We start from the raw sequence: 21,991 nt of genomic DNA, 5'->3' as shown, positions 1-21,991 counted from the left end.
AGGCCAAAAATAAAAGTGAAAGTACTTCTATTAATAGCTTCTGCTACAGAGGGGATATTAAAGGATTACTTCAGATTTAGTTGTTCCTAACACTCAAAGTTTTGTGTCCTATTTGTTTAAATTTTTTTGCTCACATATGGCTCCATATGGTAGACTGTGTATCATTCATGTTGATGTTTAATGCAGTCAGTATTTCAACTGAATCAGTCACAATCTGATCTCTGAAAAAAACTTTACAGTATAACTCCAAATGTGAAGTAGAGCAGGTATGTTGTGTGTACAAAGGCACAATTGCCTTTTTTATTACTAATCAATAGCAGCAATTTGCAAAAATTGTGTAAGAACTCACATGACACTTACTGACATGGATTTTTAGGAACATAAATTGCTTTAGAAATGCAGGCTTGGTTTTCTATTCCCCTTGGCTCTTCTAAGTTTTTCTTTCCTGTGAATAAATTTTTAATTCCTAAGCCATTTACAGGTGATATATAAATAACTATACATATGGGGACTGAGGTGACATTTTAAGTGCTAGTGATAATTTTGTTGCTGATCCTTTTGACAGTGGTGTAACTCTGAACATTTTGCATGCAGCCTGCTCAGATAAACCTTTCCCCCTGCTCCCAAGGTGAGAATAACATTACAACACACCCACTACTCATCCTGTAGCCATTGCTCATCTTTCAAATTGCACTAAATGTAAAATATTCCTCAGGATTTGGGAAGTTTTGTTAAGAACCTCCATGTTTTTCCAGGTGTCAGCCTGACCCATGCTTTCGCAGCACACACACGTGGTCCTTGGCCAGCTGTCTGGTAACCTCTGTCTGGCCACCTTTCTTTGAAAGCCCCAATGAATTTCTACTCCCACCTCCTCCAGTTAAAATATATCTCCTTCAGGGAGTAACCTGGCAGAAAAATCCTCCCTTTTAGCATTGTGAGACCCCACTGGTGAGTCCCATTGATCTGTTACTTTTCAGTTTATGAGGCACCTAAGAACGAATGCACCAGAGTGCAACAGCTAAACAAGTTCCCACAAGGATGGCTCCCTTCTTCCTATTACTGTTCCTCAAAGTTTGGTTGAATTATCTGAGGTTTCTAGGGTTTTTTTACAGGATTGCAAGTATTCTGAAATTTTTCAACATCAAAAACCTGAGAGATTTCCAGCAGTCTTTTCCACTGCTACAAGCAATGGCACAGCTGCCCAGTACTGCTGTACAACCCAACTCTCAAAATTGATGAAATGATGGAGTAAATGTCCAGGATAGATGTCATGGCAAACAAAAGTTGGCAGAGCTCAAACCACATCTGAGAAAACTGGGCACATGTGCAGGGGCTCTTAACTACCCCTACTTTGTGCTTTGTCAAAGTTGCAAATGTAAAATCTTAGCTGTCACATCATGATACTGCAGTAGAGAACAGGAAAAAAAGAGATCCTGGCTGCCTCATCAACCAACTAAAAATATTTCTTTTATTTTTTTAGATATTTTGTCTTCCTAACAATTCACATTAACTTGTACAGCTGAAAATCCAGGACAGCCTAAAAAGTCTTTCCAAGAACATAACATAATATTCTGTCCTAGCCAGTCATTAGCACATGTCAGGACTATGTCTTCTAGCCAAAACAAGAGAGAGAGAAACTTTACTACATTTTTGTAACTAATGAAATGTACAGCTGCAATGAGACTGATTCTGTCTCTGAAATGGACTGCAAAGTGTTCATGGAAGTTTATCTACCTGGGGTGGATGTTTTCCTCTTACTTTTCTTTTTCAAGGGAGAAATTTCAAATTATATTTATATAGTCCTCTGAATCATTCAAATTCAGTCCTTTGTACTAACAGGAAAGCCTCAGAGCTACAAATATTTTTCCCCTGTAAGGATTACATTTTTTTTTCTTTTACTTTCCCTTCTGCCCATTACTAATTAAGTGCTACTTGGGGGAAACACTTCCCGCCTATAATTTGAACTTCAGCAGGGTAAACGAAACAGGCAAATGCTTGTCTTGACTAATTTTCTGCCATTAATCTTATTAAATTAGAACAGGATTGCAAAGATAGCCTGAAACCACTGCAGCACTCAGAGTTCTTTGCAGACTGCTACAAAGGCTCCTGTCTGCAAATGTGGAAACTAAAAAAAAAAAAAACAGTAAAGGAAAAAAAAAGAAAACCTGTTCAAGCTACAGAAAGATTTATTGTGGTTTTTATTAACATAAAAATGCGTGCACATTTGTTACAGAAATATTCATTGCTTCCAGGATCAGAATTAATTCAGAAAAAAACAAATATTTTACTCTAGTCATTTGGTTCCACATACAAATTTTATCTTGACTAACATACTAGTTGGTCTTATAAAAGATCAGCCTAAAAAGGGGAAGTTTGCAGATAAGCTATAAGGTCTTCTGAGGTGAACTCCTGGCCTCTTCAGTGACAGTGAGGGTTGAACTGAGATTGAACTGAGGGAGGAGAGTTTTTCTGGTTTGTTACTTGGGGGTTTTTTGTTTGTTTGTTTTTTTCTTTTTATCTTAAAATGGAAGGCTGGGTTACAGAAACACACGAGATTTGAAGGATTGCTGTAAGAATGGAAAGCATGTGGGACATGGAGGAGGAGCCATCAGCAGTCATCAGCAAAACAGCTGCTATTTCCAGATCTGGCTTTTGCCCACCAAAAATTGCTGGCTGGCCAGTGCTGTGTGTTATATTTAAATCAGAAAATAAAATGAAAAGCTTTCAGATGAAGAGGAAGGGAACAGAATCTCATGCAGCAACTGGAGGCATTTTGAAGAGAGGTAGTGGAAAGGAACCCAGCCATATCAGGGAAGAATGTTGGCCTGGGTGAACCTTCACAAAGAAAGAGTCCTCATTTAGCACTTCACCAGCTTTGTCATCATTCTCAAAAAAGAATATATATTTCAGGGGGCATTTAACCCACCTCAACTGGAGAATTAATTCAGGGGGCATTTAACCCACCTCAACTGGAGAATAATGAGGGCTGACCATGCCCTCCTTACTTTCTCATTGATACAAAGCTTTATCTGCAAGCAGAAGCAATAACTGTTTCAGAACTGAAATTAAGGGTTGAAGACTATAAGAGTCTAATTATCTGACTACATAGGAGATATGAGGGTTTCTCCAGTAGAAAGACTAGGTAAGAATGAAATATGGTGTTTCATGGGAAATTCCATATATCTCACCCTGAAATTAAAATTTTTGTCACAAATGCAATTTGGAAAAATACCTGATGTCAGGTCAGTTGGACTCCTTTTTTTTTTCCCTAACCTCCACTTAAAGACAGAATAACTTAAGTAAGAATTTTTTAAGCCATTCTAAAGAAAGAAGAAAAATCCATTCTTAAAATGTAAAAGCTTCTCTTTTAGATAATATTAATATAATTTTGTGTCAGGCTAAGACTAATGGAACTTACTTGAAACGAAAACTTTACTTTCCATTATGCTTTAATTTTCACAAAAGCGTTAATATTCTTTGAGAAAACATTTTCTTCCCAGCACCAACTTTCACAAATTGGAGTAAAGAGACAGAGCCTCAAAAGGTTTCCAATGAACTGGAAAGAATTAAAAAAAAAAAAAAAAAGAAACAAAAACTAGGAAGTCTAGCATGTATTTTTTTATTGTCTTGTAATATAGAGAGTAGCAATTATTATGCAATATACTATTGAACTAGTTAAAAAAAACCTACCTGATTCATCAGAGCTTTTGAAAAAAAAATTATACATTCCTTTATGGTAGCATGCTTTTGATTTAAGCACAAGGTCGTGGTTAAGCAATCCCAGTATCTATGATTATTTTGATGTTTCAGAGCTGCTGGCAAGGTTGGTGGTTGAGTTGGTGCCAAAGGAACATATGAAGAGTCATATTTAAAGTTTCCCAACAAAAGAGATACCCTCAAAAAGATATTAATGGCCTGTTATATGGTGTCAGTTTTGCTATTTATAATGTGCCAGGACAGAATGAAGTGCTTTGGCTTAATTTTGTGTGTAGCAGAAATCAGGCCACAGATCTGAGAAACCTACACAAACGGTATATCATATTAGCTGTGGAGGAAAAGCAAAATCTTCATACAATTTTATTTTTATTTAATTTACTGTTCAGTTTCAAATGTTAAAATATTTTCTATTGGCATTTATTTCATAAATGTGATCCTTCATAAAGGTGATCATGATAGTTTTATTTTTCATAAAGAAGCTGAGCAGCTGTAGCCTTTAGTGGTTTGGAATATTTTTTAAATGCTATGGATTTTGTTTCTATGTAAAGATCAAGCAAGGAGATAAAATGCATATACTTGTTCAGTTTACCTCTTCTTCTGTGACAATTTTCATTTTTGTTTGATTTCTTCACCACCGCAAAAATATATGTACTTTGACTTGTTTCCTCCTCAGTTACAGCCAGACCATTTGGTCCATTTGCAGTGCTATTCCCACCCCTTCTCAATTATCCTGGCTCCCCTGTTTCCTTTCCTGCCCACCTCACGCCCTACCAGGTGGATACCCCAGCTTTTCATCCTCATAAATTCTTCTATACCTCTGGGAGTTTTCATTGCTTGAAGCTTGGTCTCTCACTGAATAGTTATAGGAAACGAAAAATAATTGGAACCTCCAAAATTAAAAAAGCCAATGAAGCATTCATCAACACTGATAGTAAGTATTGTAACAATAGCAATATATTAATGATAATAGATATGAAATTAGCCATAAATTAAATGCAATCCATCCCACTGTAAATCCAGAGTTTAAAAGCTCTTGGTGTGAAGAACTTTTCAAGCAAGTAAACCTGCTCGTGCATTTGAATCTTAGTTTTATGGAAAATTGTGAGGTCACTGATGGCAGTGGAAAATCAAAGCATTATGGAAGTTTTAGTTTCAGTAAAGTTTTAGTTTCAGTAAGTTCCATTAGTGTTAGCCTGACACAAATTATATTAATAATAACTAAATGAGAGGCTTTTACATTTTCAGAATGGATATTTTCTTTCTTTCTTTCAGAATGGCTTAAAAAATTCTAACTTAAGTTATCCTGTCTTTAAGTGGAGGTTAGGAAATAAACAAAACAGTCCAACTGACCTGACAACCTGACATCAGGTATTTTTTTTTTCCAAATTGCATTTGTGACAAATATTTTGATTTCAGGGGTGAGATATATGGAATTTCCCATGAAACACCATGGCTGACCATTGGCCATCACCCCAAGCAATCCCAAGGCACCCACCTCCATCAGCGAGGCACTCGACATGCAAGTGTAGATGCAAAGGGCACCAAACCTGCTTTGTCAGGAGCAGTTCCATGGTCTCACCCATCCTTCTCCAGGTGCAGGACACGCTGGCACATGGTGGGGCCACCAGGTGTGACAGGAAGCCCGTCCCTTGGTGCAGTGGGAGGGTGAAGCCAGGCAGTGCGGGGCAGGCAGTGGCCTCACTGCAGACACTCCAGGAGCAGCGTTCTGTGCAAATCCTGCACCAGGCCACAGGTGCTCTGGGCTTGGCACCAGCTGGGCTTGGGGGAATCCACTCCCCGTCCTTCATAAATCTAGCCCAGTCCTGAAGAACCAAACTTCCTCCAGCCAGGGATCCATTGTGTTTTCCCCAGTTTACACAAGGCTGTTTTGGTGCCTGTGTGGGCATCTGCTCTGTGGAGCAGCAAGCTAAGTAGTCTTTGTGGCTGGAGCTAACAGAAACCAGAGCACAAAGTGAAGATTCCCTGTACTGCTCTCCACCATGCTCATGCTTCAGGATAATTTGGCATGACATTTTCCAGTTAACAATTCTGACTGCAATTTGGCTGTAAATTAAGGATGGTTTCAGTGTGGTTTTTTTTTTTTTTCTCTTGCCTTGTGGTTTGAGGGAGAGGGGAGGGGGAGTTGGTTGGCAAAATGAATGTCTTGGTCCTGGTGTCAGGCTGGCCCCCACATAGTCCCTTTTATCAGCTGTATGATGATCCCAGCTGTGAGCATCGAGGTGCCAGGAGTAATTAGAAGCGCAGCTATCAAATGTTACTTTGTTCACAAGGAGAAGCACTTCTCTCTCTTTTTTTTTTTTTCCTCCTTGTGAACTTTTCACATTACTGAGCTGAACAAAACGGGTGGAGATTTCTCCTCAAGCTATTTCTATTGTTATATAACTTTGATAGCGACATTAAGTGAGTCTTTGCTGGCTGGCTGAGCCTTCTGGAGTCTTTTGGGTGTTAAATGGGGTTCTCTGCTCAGTGACCTCCAACAAGAGCTGACGTCTCCTGATCTAAGAGCTTCCTGTTGTTTTACTGGTGACGGTTGGTTTTCTATTAAGCTCATTTGAGTCCTGCACATTTTTACCCTCTGCCCTTTAAAGGGAGGGACTAATGTTAGTTTTGGCTTCTGAATGAAAACTTCACAGTTCAGGCTCACAACAGAGCAACTGCAAAAAGAAAAAAAAAAGAGAGAAGGAAGAAAATTTAAATTATAAATCGTCTTTGGCATCATGGCATGCCCCATTAACAGCTGACTTCACTGTCACTATTATCTGTAGGACATTATTTCAATGTCAAATGTTCCCAGTATCAAGCATCCTACAGGCTTTGCTAGTCATTCAGTCATGAGCTGTGCTTAAAAATTTGTGAGATTTAAGAACTTGCAATAATGCATATTTGGTATTTCCTTCTGCCTTTCAGTGTTTAAACCTTCATGGGTACACAGAGGTCACATTTTCAGACTTTTCTCCTTAGCCCTCAGGGCTAGAAACTCCAAAATGAAGGCTGAGATTGTCAAAGAATTAAATTCTTCTAGGAGCTTGAGGGGGCAGGGGGGCAAGGAGAAATCATATCAGTGACAAAATCCCAAGAGCTAGGAGAAAAATTAGTAAGTGGGATGCTAGGGGTGCTTTTATTTCCTTGCTGGTGACTGAGGCTAAATAGCCTAAATCACAGTGCTGATTTAATTTATACATATTTTACTTTAACATTAAAAAAGCTAGAGAATTTCATCATCACATTCTTAAGCCAAGCTGCTTCAGAGCCCCATGGTACATATATATGCTTAAAAGCAAAACGCAAAGAGAGGATAGAATTTCAATCATAACTCTGGGTTTTGTGCATTCAGTGGATGATGTTTGATGCACTGATGTACATTCCTACACATGTCATGTGGAGCATTTATTTGGAGTGGGAGCATTGTCCCAAGGCTTCCAGGCTGCAGCCTGACCTCCCCAAAGGCAGAGCTGTTCACCCACCAAGCCATTCCTCTTCTGCTGCTCCTGAAACCAGGACAGTCCCAAGGAAAATACTTCACAACACAACCAGATCACATGAATTACTGCAAATTGCAGGCTCTTCAACACATATGAAACTAATTTGGACTGAGGGAGCTGGCTTTCAGCTCACAGGTAGCCAGTAGAGTTTACAATACATGTATCTGGACTACCATGTCGAGGTAGGACCGAAAACTCAAGAACTGTTTTTGTTTTGTTTTTTCTAGTTAATCACAAATTAAATTATGCAGCTTAATGCTATTCAAACAGAGCTTCACGTCTATAAAATTAACAGATTAAAGAGTTCCTGAAAGTATTGGCCAAAATACAAGAATTAAAAGTATTTTAAGAAAACAGCTTTGAACGAATCCACAAATGAAAAACCTCACTGTCATATTTATTTACAGATACATGAGACATTCTGAAATCAGGGCATTTTATTTTCCCTTAGCATTATGTGTTTAATTTGGAAGTCCTGCATTTTAGACCTTCCACTGAATCAAAAACCAAAACAAAGACTTCAAAAGCCATTGTTACTCAATTCAAGTCTAAACTCTCCCTTTGTTCCTTTAGCTAATGAGTTTATACTGTCCTGCAGGGAGAATTGACACCAGCCTCAAGTAAATGAAAGCAGGCCAAATGTTGGTAAGATCAGAGCACTAAAGTAATTATGGGTTGATTAAATGTTTATCTTCTTTACAGGTGGGAAGGGAAGAATGAGAATGAAGTGGGACGATGCAAAGAGACTGGCAAGATTCATGTGACAGTCAATCACAAGTACTACAGGCCAACTGAAGTGGTAAGAAAATGCCCTCTCTTAGCTTTGCAAATGAATAATCCAATCACTCAGCCAATAAATTGCTGCATTTGGCCAGCAGTCTGTGAAAACGGGTTAATTGCACTCCTGCTGCCAGCTTTTAGAGCTCTAAATTAGCCTGCTTGCTGGCCCCTCACTGCCAGCTCCCTGGGAAGAAACGACGAGCAGGCGGGAGGAGGGGGTGGCCCTCTCACAGGGACACTGCTTCTCTTTGGTCACCCTCCCGAGTGGGAGAGACAGTGCTGAGGGGCTAAAACATCATATGGGAAACAAAACAAAGCATAAACCAGCTCCTTGGGAATGGGAATATGGGCATCTCTTCTCCAGCTGCAAGCAGGGAAAGCAGAAGGAGGGCACGGATGGGTTTGGTTAGGAAGTTCCACCCTCTGTGTTTTCACGGTAGTGTTTCAGCTCCAGCCACTGAGTGTCCTCTGTCCGGCTTACATCTGGCTGGGTAACTGTGGGTGCTGCAAAATCCTGGTTTAGATGTGCTTGTATGCTTTGGAGGGTCCCATTCAGGAAACGCCCCTTTGCAGAACATATCTTTACTCCTAGGAATGTCTCAGTGAAATCTGCTAAGCCAGCACATGCTGCTGGCTGGACCAAATCCCTACCCCCTGTGCTCAAATCACCTCGTGAGGATTCTGGGAGATGGGAAAAACCCAGCAGTATTTCCAGGTCAGGCAGGACGGTGGCAATGCACAGAGATGGTACAGTTTGAAGTCTGGTTTCAGGACACAGGGAACAATAGCCCCAATTGTGCTATTTGGGAGTGGGTGTACCCAGGAGAGGATTTCTCCTCTCCTGGGGAAAGTGACACGAGCCCCACTGGCTGCTGACACAGCATCATCTGTCAGTGTGCCCATTCAGAAGAGCTGTGAGATTCAAGCACGGGGGTGACAAGAGCACCTTTGTGTTGTTGACACAGATTGCAGGGTGCGAGTAGGGGGCTGCTGCTTGGAAGTGGGCATGGGTTCTAAAACTGAAATTCAGAGGCGAATAGAGACTTTCATGTTTGTTAAAAAGGGCTGGACCTGTGTATCAGAATCAAATGCTAGGAAGTCATTAAGATCTGTCTGTCATTCAGTGCTGTGGTAAGGTGTCAGGGTGATAAGGAGGACAGAGACAAAAGGACTTGCGAAACAGGAAAAGGACACTTGACCCAACAAGTCTGTGCTTTGTGAGACCCACTTTCCTGCTTTGTCATACCTCTTACTAGCAAGTACATATTCACTCCTCAAAATTCATGATTAGTATGCAGCTCTTTGGAAGTCCTCTTCATGTGCTCAGATGTTTTCTGCTGAAATAGTGCTGCCGGTGATCCTCTTCCTCTCTGTCCCTATTGGTGTCCCTCTGGGAACACAGTTTCTGGATTTTAAATTCAGCTCATTATAATTACTGTTTTGGAAAGGTGCATAAGCACACATCCCTCAGGAATACTCAACATTTCTAGTGGCTCCATACATGAGAATAGGGAGGAATTCAAATACAGAGTGGAATGTGGGCTTGGAATAGGGCTGTGTATAGCCACAGGAGATGTCTGATGCTTATCTGAAATTACCTGGTTTCTCATAGCACAGCTTCCCTTGAATGAGGGCCCCATCTCTATCTTCCAGTGCCCTCATCTTGCCTTGCTTTTGACAAAGTCCCAACTTGGTTCCTATCTGTTCTTCCTTCCTGTTCTGTGGAACCCAGGAAGGCTGTGAAGCTGCTCAGGTGTGATCAAGGTAGAAGCACAAAGTGAAGTGCCTTTGTCCTAAAGAGCATGCAGAGGAACTCTGAGGGAACTCTTCTATGAAGAGATGTGATATCCTTTTTCTGCCATCAGTTTCATTTTTAGATCATCTCAGGATGGATAACCAGAATCGCTTTCTCCTTTTTGTTTTTAATTCTAATTTGATTTCCATTCCTTGTCAAAGGCAAGCAAACTACTGTTTGTTTCATTCAGGGAATCCCATCTGTGCAATTCAAAATACTAGAACAAAACCCAGTCCATCACAAGAAAGCAAGGAAGAGCAATGAAATAACTACAATGTACTGACAGCATGTGTCCCCTGCTGCCACTTGCACCAATACTGCCAAAGGCAAGAAAGCCTCAGGTTGACATTTTGGGAGGAGGCTTAGCCAGTTCAGTTAACAGCAATTCTGCTGTTGAATCACAGATGACACAGAAAATCTGATGCTCAGATTCTCATGTCTTGTTTGGAAACATTTCTGTCTGTCTGTCTCTCTAAAATTTAACATGGTATTCTGGAAATTGAAAATAAACATAATTTAATCTTGTGTACAGTCAGTTCTGACAGTGCCAATACATTCATTTGAAAACACATTTGTTTTCCTCAGTTAGTGATCCCTGGGGTCAAGGCCTCCCATTGAAAAGCTTAGCTGTACTGGAGAAGAAACCTTGAAATGTGAGACAGTCTTCTGGTCAAACTAAGTAGACCCTTTGAATGTCTTGGCTCTAAATCTCTTCACTCTGCTTTTGACTGCTGTGGGGCCCCTTGATATTTACTGGCCTTGGGAATTGTTCCTGCTAATGCTTCTAATGCCTGTCTCTCTCCTTCCTTCCTTGTCTCTAGCCAAATGTAAACCTATCAGTATCATTTCTTTCAGCTTTTATCGAATTCCTATCAGTATATTTTCTGACCCTTTTTAAATGCTTTTGGAGGCTAACCTGCTGCAAACATTGGGGGAAAATTTTTGTTTGCTCCTTTCTTAAAATCAACAATTTTCACAGGAGCTTCACAGCAAGTTTGCTTTCTATACTGAACTTGATAGACTACAAAAGCTGCTTTCACTTATTTTGCAAGCTTTTTAAGCACATGGCTAGAAAACTCATGCTTTACATTCACCTTTGGCTCTAGGCATGTAAAGATCAGTTTCCAGTATAGTTTACTCACCTGTGAAATGTAGGTACTTCAGAAATTATATCATTAGCCTTTTCTACTTACAGTCAGAATATTCATATTGTGCGTAGGCAATTTAGTGGGTACTTGGATTTAAATAATCTACTTGGGATCCACAAAAATAACGTTAAAATAATTTTAATTTTCTTCGAAAGTTAAAACTGAAATTCAATAAGCTGCTTGGTGAGCTGGAAACAAGCAGCCCTGCAGCACATAATGTCATAAGCATCAGGTCGGTCTCTCAACCCCAGAACTGGCTAGTTTTTGCAGAGTTAGGGTCTGTCTTTAATTTTCTTATCTTTCAGCAGGACAATTACTATTAATTTGTATGCTTGAATTTCCCCCCAAGAATTGCACAATTGCTTCTAATTAAATTTTGTCCATTAAGGTGTTTGAATTAAAGTGCTTCTGTTATTTTTGCATGGCAGAAATTAAGCTAACAGTTTTATAGGTGCTTGCGTCATTTCATTGCATTTTCCTGCAACAGTGAAGATTAACTCCAGGTCTCACTGGTCTGTCTTGTCATCGCAGAACTTAAATGTATATATTTCTCTATTAGGAGTTTATGTCACTGTTTTTCAGCCACATGTAGATGTTGTTTTTTCTCCGAATCTAATATTCTGCATGTGTAACAAAGAATTCTTCCCCTTTTCTCCCACCTGTTTCTGCAGTTGTCCTACAGCTTGTCTGGCGTAGGAACTGCAGGTTGGATCTGTGCTTCACATTTGTTATAGGCTGGCGTGGCTGTAACTCTGAGCATGTGCACACATCATCAATGCAAATTTCCTTCCTTTAAGCAAGCCTGGAAACTCTGTCACAATGTCATGCTAATATTTAAGTAATCATCTGGCCTCTTATTATTTTTCTTCAAAGGAGAAAAGGGCATGCTAACTTGCTAATGTCTTCCTCTTCTTATCCGCCTTAAGCAATTTTTCTCCCAGTTCTTTCTAGCACTGATATAATTGAAATATATATATATAAATATATGTATATGAGATATATATTTATATATATAAAGTCCTATGTGTGTCACCTATACTAAATTGTCCTTCTCAAGTCCTATGTGTAACACTTATTCTAAATTTTGCATTTTTACTTAACTGTGTTTGGCCTCAGTTACCCCTTTTCCTCCTCGGAATTAAGCAGGATGGCTTTAAATTTCAGTCTCTTCAGATGTTTTTTAAAAATTCAGCTCTGCGTTTCCCATGTTTCATAGGATTCCAGTAAAAATTCCTTGGGGCATATCACATTCTCCCCAAGTCAGCTTTCTTAAAGTCAAAAACATTTCTGAACTCCTCTAAGTGCTCCTGCCCTAAAGAGCATTTAGAGTCTAATGAAACCATGATCACAAACCCCTACATGCCCCACACTTCCACTTCAGTTTTCATACAAGTTTCATTTCCTACTCTTAAGTTCAGAGCTGCCTGTGACTGTAAACTGTTCAGATATCTGCACAAGGAAACACGTGCTTCCCCTCCTCAAGGATCTTTCTGCTCATCAATGTCAATATGTGGCCTTTATTAATACTCATGAAAATGAAATGGGAGCATTCAAGGAAGAATAATCTTCAGATTATTTTCCTGTCTATTTTCCTCTAGCAGTCAGGTAAAGAAGTTGTGAACTGTCATAAAACTGACAGCCTTCTCTTATCTGTTTTCTTTCCTCCTTGTTCTGAAAATGTACGTCAACATCTGAGAACTGTTGCCTCTGCTGCCCTTAATTCTCCTGCAAGCTGACTTTGCTTCTGTCTCAGCCAAAATGTTTATATTGTTCCTTACTTTAATCTCAACATTATCTCTGCATTGCTTTGCCATCCTCTTCCTTTTATTTGTCCCTCCTGCCAATAAAAGCTGCAGTAGATTGTTTGTTTGTTTTAGTTAAGGCATTACATATCAGGCATTTCAGAGGTATCTCTGAAAATATACATGTCAAATTCAGTCAAGTAAAATAATGATCAGTAGTAACTTGTCTCTATAGCATCTAAGAGGCACTTAACATATTTTAAATATTTCTCAGCAAGCATGAGAGAAAGGGTTTGTAGAAAAATAGCATCACTGTGTTTCTGCCTCTGAAACATGTATGGCAGAGCAGACTGCATGGCTTGAGTGATACCATTAAGCAGCGGCAAAGCTGGGGGAGAGCCTGATGGCATTCCTAGGGGATGCCACCATCCTTGAACAGATAGCTTTCTGCATTTTTCATCTCATCCTGATTTTGTTCATTTCGGTTCTTCCTTAGAAGAAAGGAAGATCATAATTGCAATCAATTTTTCCTTTCAATGTCACCAAGCTGGAGAAGATTCAGCAGGCTCGTGTCCAGTCTTGCTCCGTGTCTTGTTTAATCCTCTTAACAGACTCTTAGCAGGAGCCCTAGCTTACCTCCTTTCTAGTAGGAGCAGATACCTAGTATGTACCCCTCCAGGCCTCCCACACAGATTCTGACTTTTTGCCTCATAATTAGCTCATTACATCAGTATTAGACCGGCACATCCAGTAACAGAATCCCTCTGGACACCACTGCTCACACACTGTGCTTTACTCAGTTGCTTCTCTTTGCGTCATCCTGCTCCTCCTCTGCTGTGCCTCCAACAAAACATTTCTCTGGCAACTTCTACAGCTGGCTCTGTTGCCCTTCTTCTTTCACCACCTCTTTCTTTGCTGTCATTCCTGAGGGTTTGAAACCAGCCATGTGTCATGTGTGACCTTCACATCTTCATTGATCTTCCTGAGACTCTCCGAGTCTGCTTTCCCACCCCCTAATGCCACAACCATCTGACAAGACTAGCCAGAGGAGGAGGGTGTCCTTACCTCCTGGGGTCTAGCTTGGAGTTTGGCTTTTGCCCCTTGGGTGTCACACCGTATGTTTGTCTACAAGATGAGTCGTTTTCCTTTGGAAGTGTTCAGACTGGCTGAAGAAATCTCTGACTGATTTTGGGCAATGCAATTTTCCATTCTGGGTGGGTAAAGAGATTGCAACCCCATGGAAAAGCTGGTGTGTAAAGATAAAGCTGTCATTCAGGCAGAAGGGTTGGTAGTTTTGATTCGTTGCTCATTTTTCTAAATGATGTTGACACATAGTAATTAGTGGCAATCTTGGATATGACGGATCTGGGCTCAACTCCTGAAAACAGATTTTAAATTAAAGTTAGGTGACTGGAGGATTAAGGCTGAGGGAGAGGTGGATGAGGATAGAAGGCTGTCTACCTCCTTAATTAGACCCTACCTGATTCAGCCAGGCATCCAAGCAAGTGCTTCACTTCAAGGGCCTGAATAGTTAATAGGGACAGTTTCCATACTAGTAGCCAAGAGTGTGTTTACATGCATTGCTGCATCTTAATATGAAGGAGAGCAATTTATCTGTGATGGGAATTGAGAAGGCCAGCCCAAACATTGTGGGAGCTCAGGAGGTGACAGCTGATTATTCTCGTTTGCCTGCCCCATTGTACAGTGCCTGCGAGCAGAAATGCTGAAATAGCTCAAGACAATTTCTTTAGTCAGGTTCTCTTAGGGTAGCTTCACAGGCAAGAAGGAATTATACCAAGTTGATGCAGTTTGTAGTTTTAATCAGCTGCTGCAGCCCGTAATTCTTCTCTGCCTTCCTTGCACTGGGGGGTCTTACTGCTGCCTCTTCACATATTCATGTTTATTCATGCGCAGAAAGTCTCTTTTTATCTCACGTCTTATCCCCTTGCCTCCCCCTTCTCTTGGGCTGCCATTTGGCCTGCCCCTCCCCCTTGTTATCTCTCTCTGTTGTCTCACCGTCATTTGGACCCTTGTTTTCTTATCGATGCCTGTCCTATGCCTGTCCCATGCAAACACTCCAGCAGATGTGGGAAATGCAAAGCCTCTGAAGCAGAGTCACGAGGGTGGGAGAGAGGCAAAAGCCATGACAGAAGTCCAGGCTCAGGCAGCACCAAGGCACATTTGTCACAACAGCTGAGTGTTCCCTCCTGACAGCAGTCTCCACCACCTACAGCCTATTCCCCATTTTCTACGAGAGATCAGACATTTGAAAGAGACAAATTCTTGTTCAGACCACCTTCAGGCTGGTTAATCCAACCTTTTGGAGTTTCCAGTGAGAGTGGCAGAGTTGCTCAGCACAAATCAGTTCCCATCGTGGTTTTCTGAAGACCTTGGTGCCAGAGGTGCTTGAGGTCACTTACACACCTGATTACTGTTCAGATTTAAAAATGGAAGAGTGTCTGAAGATCTGTCTCACTTTCAGATGGTGTTTTTTTATTTTACAATGGGTTTTTAAAAGTCAAGCAATATGTTAACAATACTGCTCTCATTTTGACTGCATTTCCCACATCAATGTAACTTTTTCTTTTGAGTGCGTTGTGCCAATTCAACCCTTGCAAGGGTTTTAGAATGGCAGCAGAGAACGGTAAATGATATGATTTATATGAAAATAAAAATGGCTTTTGAATACAGAGGATAGAGGTAAGTTTTCCTTCAGTAAATCTGGAATTAAGGGCTAGTCTCATGTCTGATTTCTCCAGCCTTAGCCAAAGCTTGCTTGCCTTCAGCTGTTTGTACTTTATTTTATGAGTGAGTGGGTGTACAAAGGAAGATGACAGCCCCAGAGTGTTCATGTGTTTCATCTGAGAAGCCATGAGATGGCTGTAGAGTTGGCAGTAGCAGTTTCTGCTGGGTTTGGGTCAGCAGACGCCTTGACATCAGCCTCATTCACCATAGGAGTGCTCCAGCCAGGGGTTTGCTGGGGAAATAGGTGTCTCCAGCCTGGGCATGACATAGCACATCATATTTTTCTTCTTGAAAGATAGTACTTTAGGCCACTGATTCTCAAAATCCTGTGCCACCTCTTGCAAAATATTTATCATTGTCACTTTGGTGCTGCTGGAGATGTTATAAGAGTGAGTGCAGTTGTCTCTCTAAAGGACAGTGTGAAAGGGCCATTCGGACCAGGTTAGGAGAAATGCATAAAGGCATAGCAAGTTCTTAGGAGTGAGGAGGGTGTCGGGGTTTGTCTCCAAAAGCTTTCATTTCATGATTTTTCAGGTGTTTCACAGTCCAAAAATGACAGTAGGCATATATATATTTTTTTTATTTCTTTAGCTATCTGAAGCTTATTCCCCTAGAAAATAAATGATAAATAATAAAACATCTCACTACTACGGGCAGTAGTGGGATGTTTTAACTTCACCTCTGGGGGAAAAAAAGTAAAAAATGTTCTTCTAACAAAAAGAAAATCAAAATTGTCCCTTCAGTTTTTCTAAGAGAAGCCTAATTTGGAGGGGAGGAAGGTACTTTTCTAAGGGAGTCAAGACTTTTTTTTTCATTAAGTCCTAGAGGTCTTCTGTCTCCCAAAAAAAGTCAACACAGAGACTTTGTTCAGACTCATCCTTGTCCTTCACCATTTGCTATTTCTCTCTAAAGGGAAAATAGTTGAAAGGAGGTGGAAGTTTGGAAGTGGTTGTTTAAGAAAATAAACCTTCACCTTTCCCCTCTCTCACCTTTTGAGTCATCATTTGTAAATTAACAACTTCATGAGGGAGGCATGAATAGGTGGGACCTTTGCTATTATTGCTACTTTGTGGTGATGATGATGATGTTGAGGAGTGCTTCTGTATCTTCTTGTCTCATATTTATATTCCAGAAAAAAACCCATAACCATGATTCAGATTGTATCAGAACTTAAAAACCTTTTACACTGTTAATTGTTTTTTATTATCCTTAATACTTCCCTTGTGTTCAAGAAGAACTTGTGTGGTTCAACAGCGGGGGAAATTGAGCCTTGTAGATATAAACAATTTTTAAAAAATGAGGGAGGGTAGGGAAGGAGAAGTATTGTTGCTGAATAAAACCTGAGAAGAATTATCTCTGTGTCAAAAACATCTACAGTATTTGTCATGAATCAGGAAATGGTTCTTCATGCCCATCTTGGATGTTCCCCAGATTGTCTGATGTCCCAGCTGGATGGGTGAAAGAAAAGACAGTAATTATCTGCAGGGCAGGAGAGACTTAAACATTAAGAACTTTATGCCTTGGATCAGCTGGAATTTTTGCTCATTCCTCACATATAGTCTCTGAGCTCACCAAAGCAGACAATATGAAAAATATTAACAGGATTGAAGAAGACATTAGTAATAGATTAAGAGTGCATGCCTCTCTTGTGAGACTTTTTCTTTCTTGATTTTTTTTTTCTTTCAGTCAGAAAATTCTAAAGGTGAGTAGGTGAAGTCAATTTTAATAATTCACAGACGATTATACATCTATTTCTTGTTTGACAGAGCTAGTGTTTAAACTATTAGCATTGTCTGGCATAACATGAAACAGGATCAGTCACTCATCCCTTTGAAACCTCTAACCTGGCCTCATTTGAATTTCTTCCTTCCAGCTTTGCCAGTACTTTTTAATAGTCTTCATAGAGCTCTCAGCTGCCTTGTGACTACAGAATTTATCTACCAGGTTGTGGTTAGGAGCAGAGTAAGACAGACCCATTCCTCATCACGTTTTCTGCATGCAATGACACAGAAACCTCAGTGCTACAGATAGCCATTGAAATTCGAAACAGACCACTCGACTGCTGCACAGAAATGGGTTTTTAAATCAGATTTCCTTTCTGGAGCACTGTTCTGTAATTTTTGAAAGCACTCTTTACTTTTTTTTTACTTCCTCCAAATTGCTGAACTGGTACTACTTTGCAATCGTGCTTTGTATTTATTAGCTGTAAGGGGAACAGTAGAATAGCACTAATGAAAACAAAAAAAAATATATGGTTTAAAATAGGACACCTGCCTGTTTTTTTTACAGTGTCAAGTGACAAGTTAATGTTTATAATTCCCTACATGTCTTACTGAGTTAGTGGTTGCAGATCCTAGTTTTAAAAATTTCTAGATTGGGTAACTAGGACTTGAATTGCTTTTGTTTTGGCTTTTAATTCTGTTTGACTGATAAAATACTATGCTTCTATCTTCTCATTTTGGAAGCAAAATACTATATTGAAGCTTCTTTACAATAACCAAAACTTCTGACTAAAGTAATTGGCTGCCACTATAGTTTTTCCTCAGATAACAGTTGTAAATTTCCAAACCTCTAATCTTTGGCAGCACTCTCCTCTTGATCCAAGTTTTTGTTTCCATGTGTTGGTGGAGATTAAAAAGGGGGTTATGAAGGTGAAATTGGAAACAGAGGAAATGTGAGGTTTTAGGAAAAGCTCAGGTAGGGCCAAGTTTGCTCTGTCCACTGTTTTTATATATATGAAACAAAGCCTATTGGGGCCTCCTCTTATACTGCAGTATCACCACTGACCACACATTGTGACATTGCTCCTCACTCAAAACAATTCTTCTGTAGTGCTAATCCTATAAAATTACCACAAGTCTTTTATCCTACACATAGTTGGCTGAAAGGGCTTGTAGAAATGTATCCAAAGTAGTATTTAGGTGTGTTATTCCTGACCTTCCTTTCTCTGTCTCCTCCCCAGGGTGCCTATTGGTATTATCTTTGTATTTTGTATATTTGTTAGATGCCTTCTGGACAGATTCCATGGTTTAAAAATAAAGGCCAAAATTAATCTTGACTGATGAAGTGAATCCCAAGAGTGACATAGCTCAGGTATTATAAACAAAAAGTTGTCATGAGTAGAATATGACTTGCCCTATAGGTAAGCCACCCACCTTTATAACAATTCAACAGTTGTGTGGCATAAATAAATGCAAGGGTAAAGGGGACACGAGAGTGAAGACAAAAGCATAGGAAGGTGTGTTATTCACCACAATAGGGATCCACAGCAGTGAAGAGTTACGAGCATTGAAGAACAGCCACAGGGAGTTGGAGATGGATGGCAGGCCATTTGTGCTGGAAAGCTCATGAGAAGTATTCTTATTTTGTCTTTTAGTATTAACAACCACAATTAATTCTGCTTTGGCTTAACTGCTGAATGGAATTAAGGGAAAAAAAATACTTAATTAAGATCTAAAATATGGCTTTGGAAAGGCTTTCCTTCTCCAGAGTAATGCCTGCTCTCTTTGACACCCTTGATAACATAGCTTGCTATGACTGTGAATACCATGGATGCAAACATCTACATCAGCCATGTCAGCTGGGATCCACTTTCAGAGAAAGCAGGTTTTGGGGCTGTGCTTGTTGGATGAAAAACTTCTGGGGAAAACCCTTCATACGTGCAGGTACATTACAGCTTGTGTACTTGCTGTAGGCTTTCTAAAGATCAGCATTATACACCAGAGTTCATCAAATGGCCATTTTGTACACTGGCATGCTGACAGCTCATGACTTACCAGGACTTTGAGCTGGGAGGGACCGCTTAGAAATGTGACAAAGTGGTTGGAGTCGCTGTTGCTTTTGGCTGTGACTGCCAAGTATTGTCCTATTTATCACAGAAAGAGGAAAGGGCCTGCTGAAATGGTCAGAGGAATGTAATCAATAACTCTTTTTCCATACACCAACCAAAGAATGCCAATGGCAGCTAGAGACAGAAAGAATTAAGCACATTAGATGTGGATGCCCCCTTGGTTTGTATACCAATTTTTCCCTTGTTACTGACCACGTTTTTTCCTGTAAAGCCTGCAGAATCTGGGTTATCCCTCAGTGTCTTTTTTAACTGCCAAGAACTCTGAGAGATACTATTTGCAGAGCAAAACCTCAAAACCTCTACAGTGTCCTCAAATGCTGGGTGATACGAAGGCTTCCTTAGGGTTCCTGTGTAACCTGTCAAAGACAGCTCAGGAGATTGGCATGCTCCAGTTGAGATATCACACTTGTGTGTCAATTCCAAAAGCCGTCGATTCTTAAGGCACAGAAATGAACTTTATATCAAGTTCCCCTACAGGAAAATGTTCACTTTGGATCAAAGTTCAAAGTGAATGAATACCCAGTTAGAATTTTTTGCATTTCCCTTTTATTCATTGCTTACCACATCAACTTAACATATTTTTATCTTCACATAAAAAGTACCATCTAACCAATTACAGCGATCTGTGTAGAAATGCACCTTGAAGAAAAGCATTCTGTTGATGTAAATTATTTTAATTTGGACTTTGACTATTAGAGAAATTCCTGAATAGTAAGGAAAGGGGGAGTTAGACATCTCTGTAAGGATACCAATTTAAACTGTAATGCTCATGGGAAGAGATGACTTGACAATGCAGTGGTGGAGGTAAACAGACTCATTTCTGTAAAAAGGGTGTTGACAAGCAGTGATTTTTGGGAAGCCTCCAGACAGAGTCCAGAATACTCCAGACGCTGACTTTGGGGATTTAGGCAATATAAAAATTATTATTAAAAAAAAAAAAAAGGCAACTCAAGCATTTACATCAGCTATGCCTGCAGCTTTTTTGTTTTTCTTTTTTTTCACATACTTTTGTTCTATTAAACATTTCCAGAAACATTGTACAGTTAAGCCTAGCACTGTGAAAAGGAGTAATATCCTCTTTTGATAAACTCTTCCTGTGTTGCTGTTCTGTCAAGTTGAGTATATGTCAGCTTCACATTTAGGCTTCTTCAAAAGAATAGAATATGTAGGGTCTTGAGCCTGACAGACCTCACGTGGACCTGAACTGAAATAATCCCATTGAGTATTATATTGTTGAGTATGAAGTGGCCTTGAATATTCTCATGGCCTTAGGCATAGATACAGAGATGGCTCCCTCCAAAACCAAGTTCCAGGCAGGCTGACAAAATAATTTCCTTATGTCCCATAGTGTTTTGCTTTGGTTTGTTCACATAACCCACATTAATTTTTATTTTGCCTAAAAAGGCAGTGCTTTGTGGAGAGGCAGCTTACAAGCATCCTGTTTTATTGCTTCTGTTTTGCCCCCTCTGCAAAACACCCTACTGATGGCTGCTGCAAAGAAAGCAGATTCCTCTTTCTGTACCCTCTTATCCCTCCTGAAAACTCTCTTGTTGCCTTCAAAAATCACTGCATACCAGTGATGTGCTGTGACTTCTTGAGCATCTTGATGACCACTGCTGTTTGTTGTTGCCTTCTCACACTGTGTCTCTGCTTATTTGTGCTCCATTTCCTGCGCTGTGGGCATGGCAATGCAACTTGACCCAGTGATTCAGGCTGAGCAAAGGAGAAAAATCTAGTCACAACAGTGTGAAATGCTTCAGTGCAGCAGAAACGGGGTAAATTATCTCATATAAAAGCTGTTTGTCATGGTAGCAGTATGAGTTCATGCTGTTAGCAGGTTCGGTATGTGCAGCATGGCCTTGGATTATGAACATTTTGTGCAGGAAAACCAACATTTTGGTTCTGATTTGCAGCACAGCCAGAGCAGGAAGATCTTGGGTGATGGCAGAGGTTTTCAGACACAGGCTGTAATAATCACCATTTCTTTGTAAAGATTTAGAGAAACATATGTGGGAAACTATTTATTACATCTGTTAGGATTCTGCCCCATAAATGCTGACTTTCACCTGCCTGCAAAAGCTGAAGGAAGGATACCAAGCCTAGATTGGTGTCTGGATAACAAGACAGCTTTTCAGTGCCCTGAGATCCAAGGAGCTGGTCCTCTTGCTGGAAATTCTTTGGATACCATCTTTAAATGTTTTACAGTATTTTTATTAGTACTTTCCACTCTTTGGTGGATCAATGGAAGTCTGTTCTGAAATTTTAGGCACTTCTTTCTTTGCAGTAGCGTTTCAAATTAATGGTCTGCAACTGTAAACTTACATATTTGTACTGACACATTTTTTAAATATAAAGCCCTCATGTTCCTGCAGTAAAGGAAGATCCAAAGAAAATGAGAATATCTGGCACTCCAGTCTCCACTATCAGCTCATTAGCCAATTCTGCAAATTTATTCTTCATGTGGAAAAAATGTTGTGACGTAGTGGCTTGTTGGCTGTATCATACAAGTGTTACACTGGTAACTCTGTTACTATAAATTTCAAACCAGTGCATATTTTCAGCTATTGCAAGGTATCTTCGTGAACAGTCCTGGTGGCGTACTTTAGTAACATATATTTTAGATTCAAAACACTGGAAATGCTGTAGGCAGTAGATGTGATTTCATCCAGTCCATATATGGATTGTTTAGTAGCTGACTTTTTCAAGAAATG

General features: G+C 40.0%; 1 protein-coding gene across 1 annotated transcript in view; it reads left to right on the top strand.

Moving 5' to 3' along the window:
* The window catches only part of GMDS (GDP-mannose 4,6-dehydratase), a 407,496-nt gene that overhangs the window by 325,664 nt on the left and 59,841 nt on the right, over positions 1-21,991 (top strand). Inside the window, exon 9 of the mRNA XM_064705379.1 lies at positions 7,923-8,019. Within this exon, the coding sequence (XP_064561449.1) occupies positions 7,923-8,019 (97 nt within the window). The remainder of the gene's footprint in view (positions 1-7,922; positions 8,020-21,991) is intronic.

Source organism: Zonotrichia leucophrys, chromosome 2, assembly GCF_028769735.1.
Source record: "Zonotrichia leucophrys gambelii isolate GWCS_2022_RI chromosome 2, RI_Zleu_2.0, whole genome shotgun sequence".
Taxonomy (NCBI): domain Eukaryota; kingdom Metazoa; phylum Chordata; class Aves; order Passeriformes; family Passerellidae; genus Zonotrichia; species Zonotrichia leucophrys.
The sequence above is the reverse complement of the archived record's forward strand: the minus strand, read 5'-3'. Positions and strand labels throughout refer to the sequence as shown.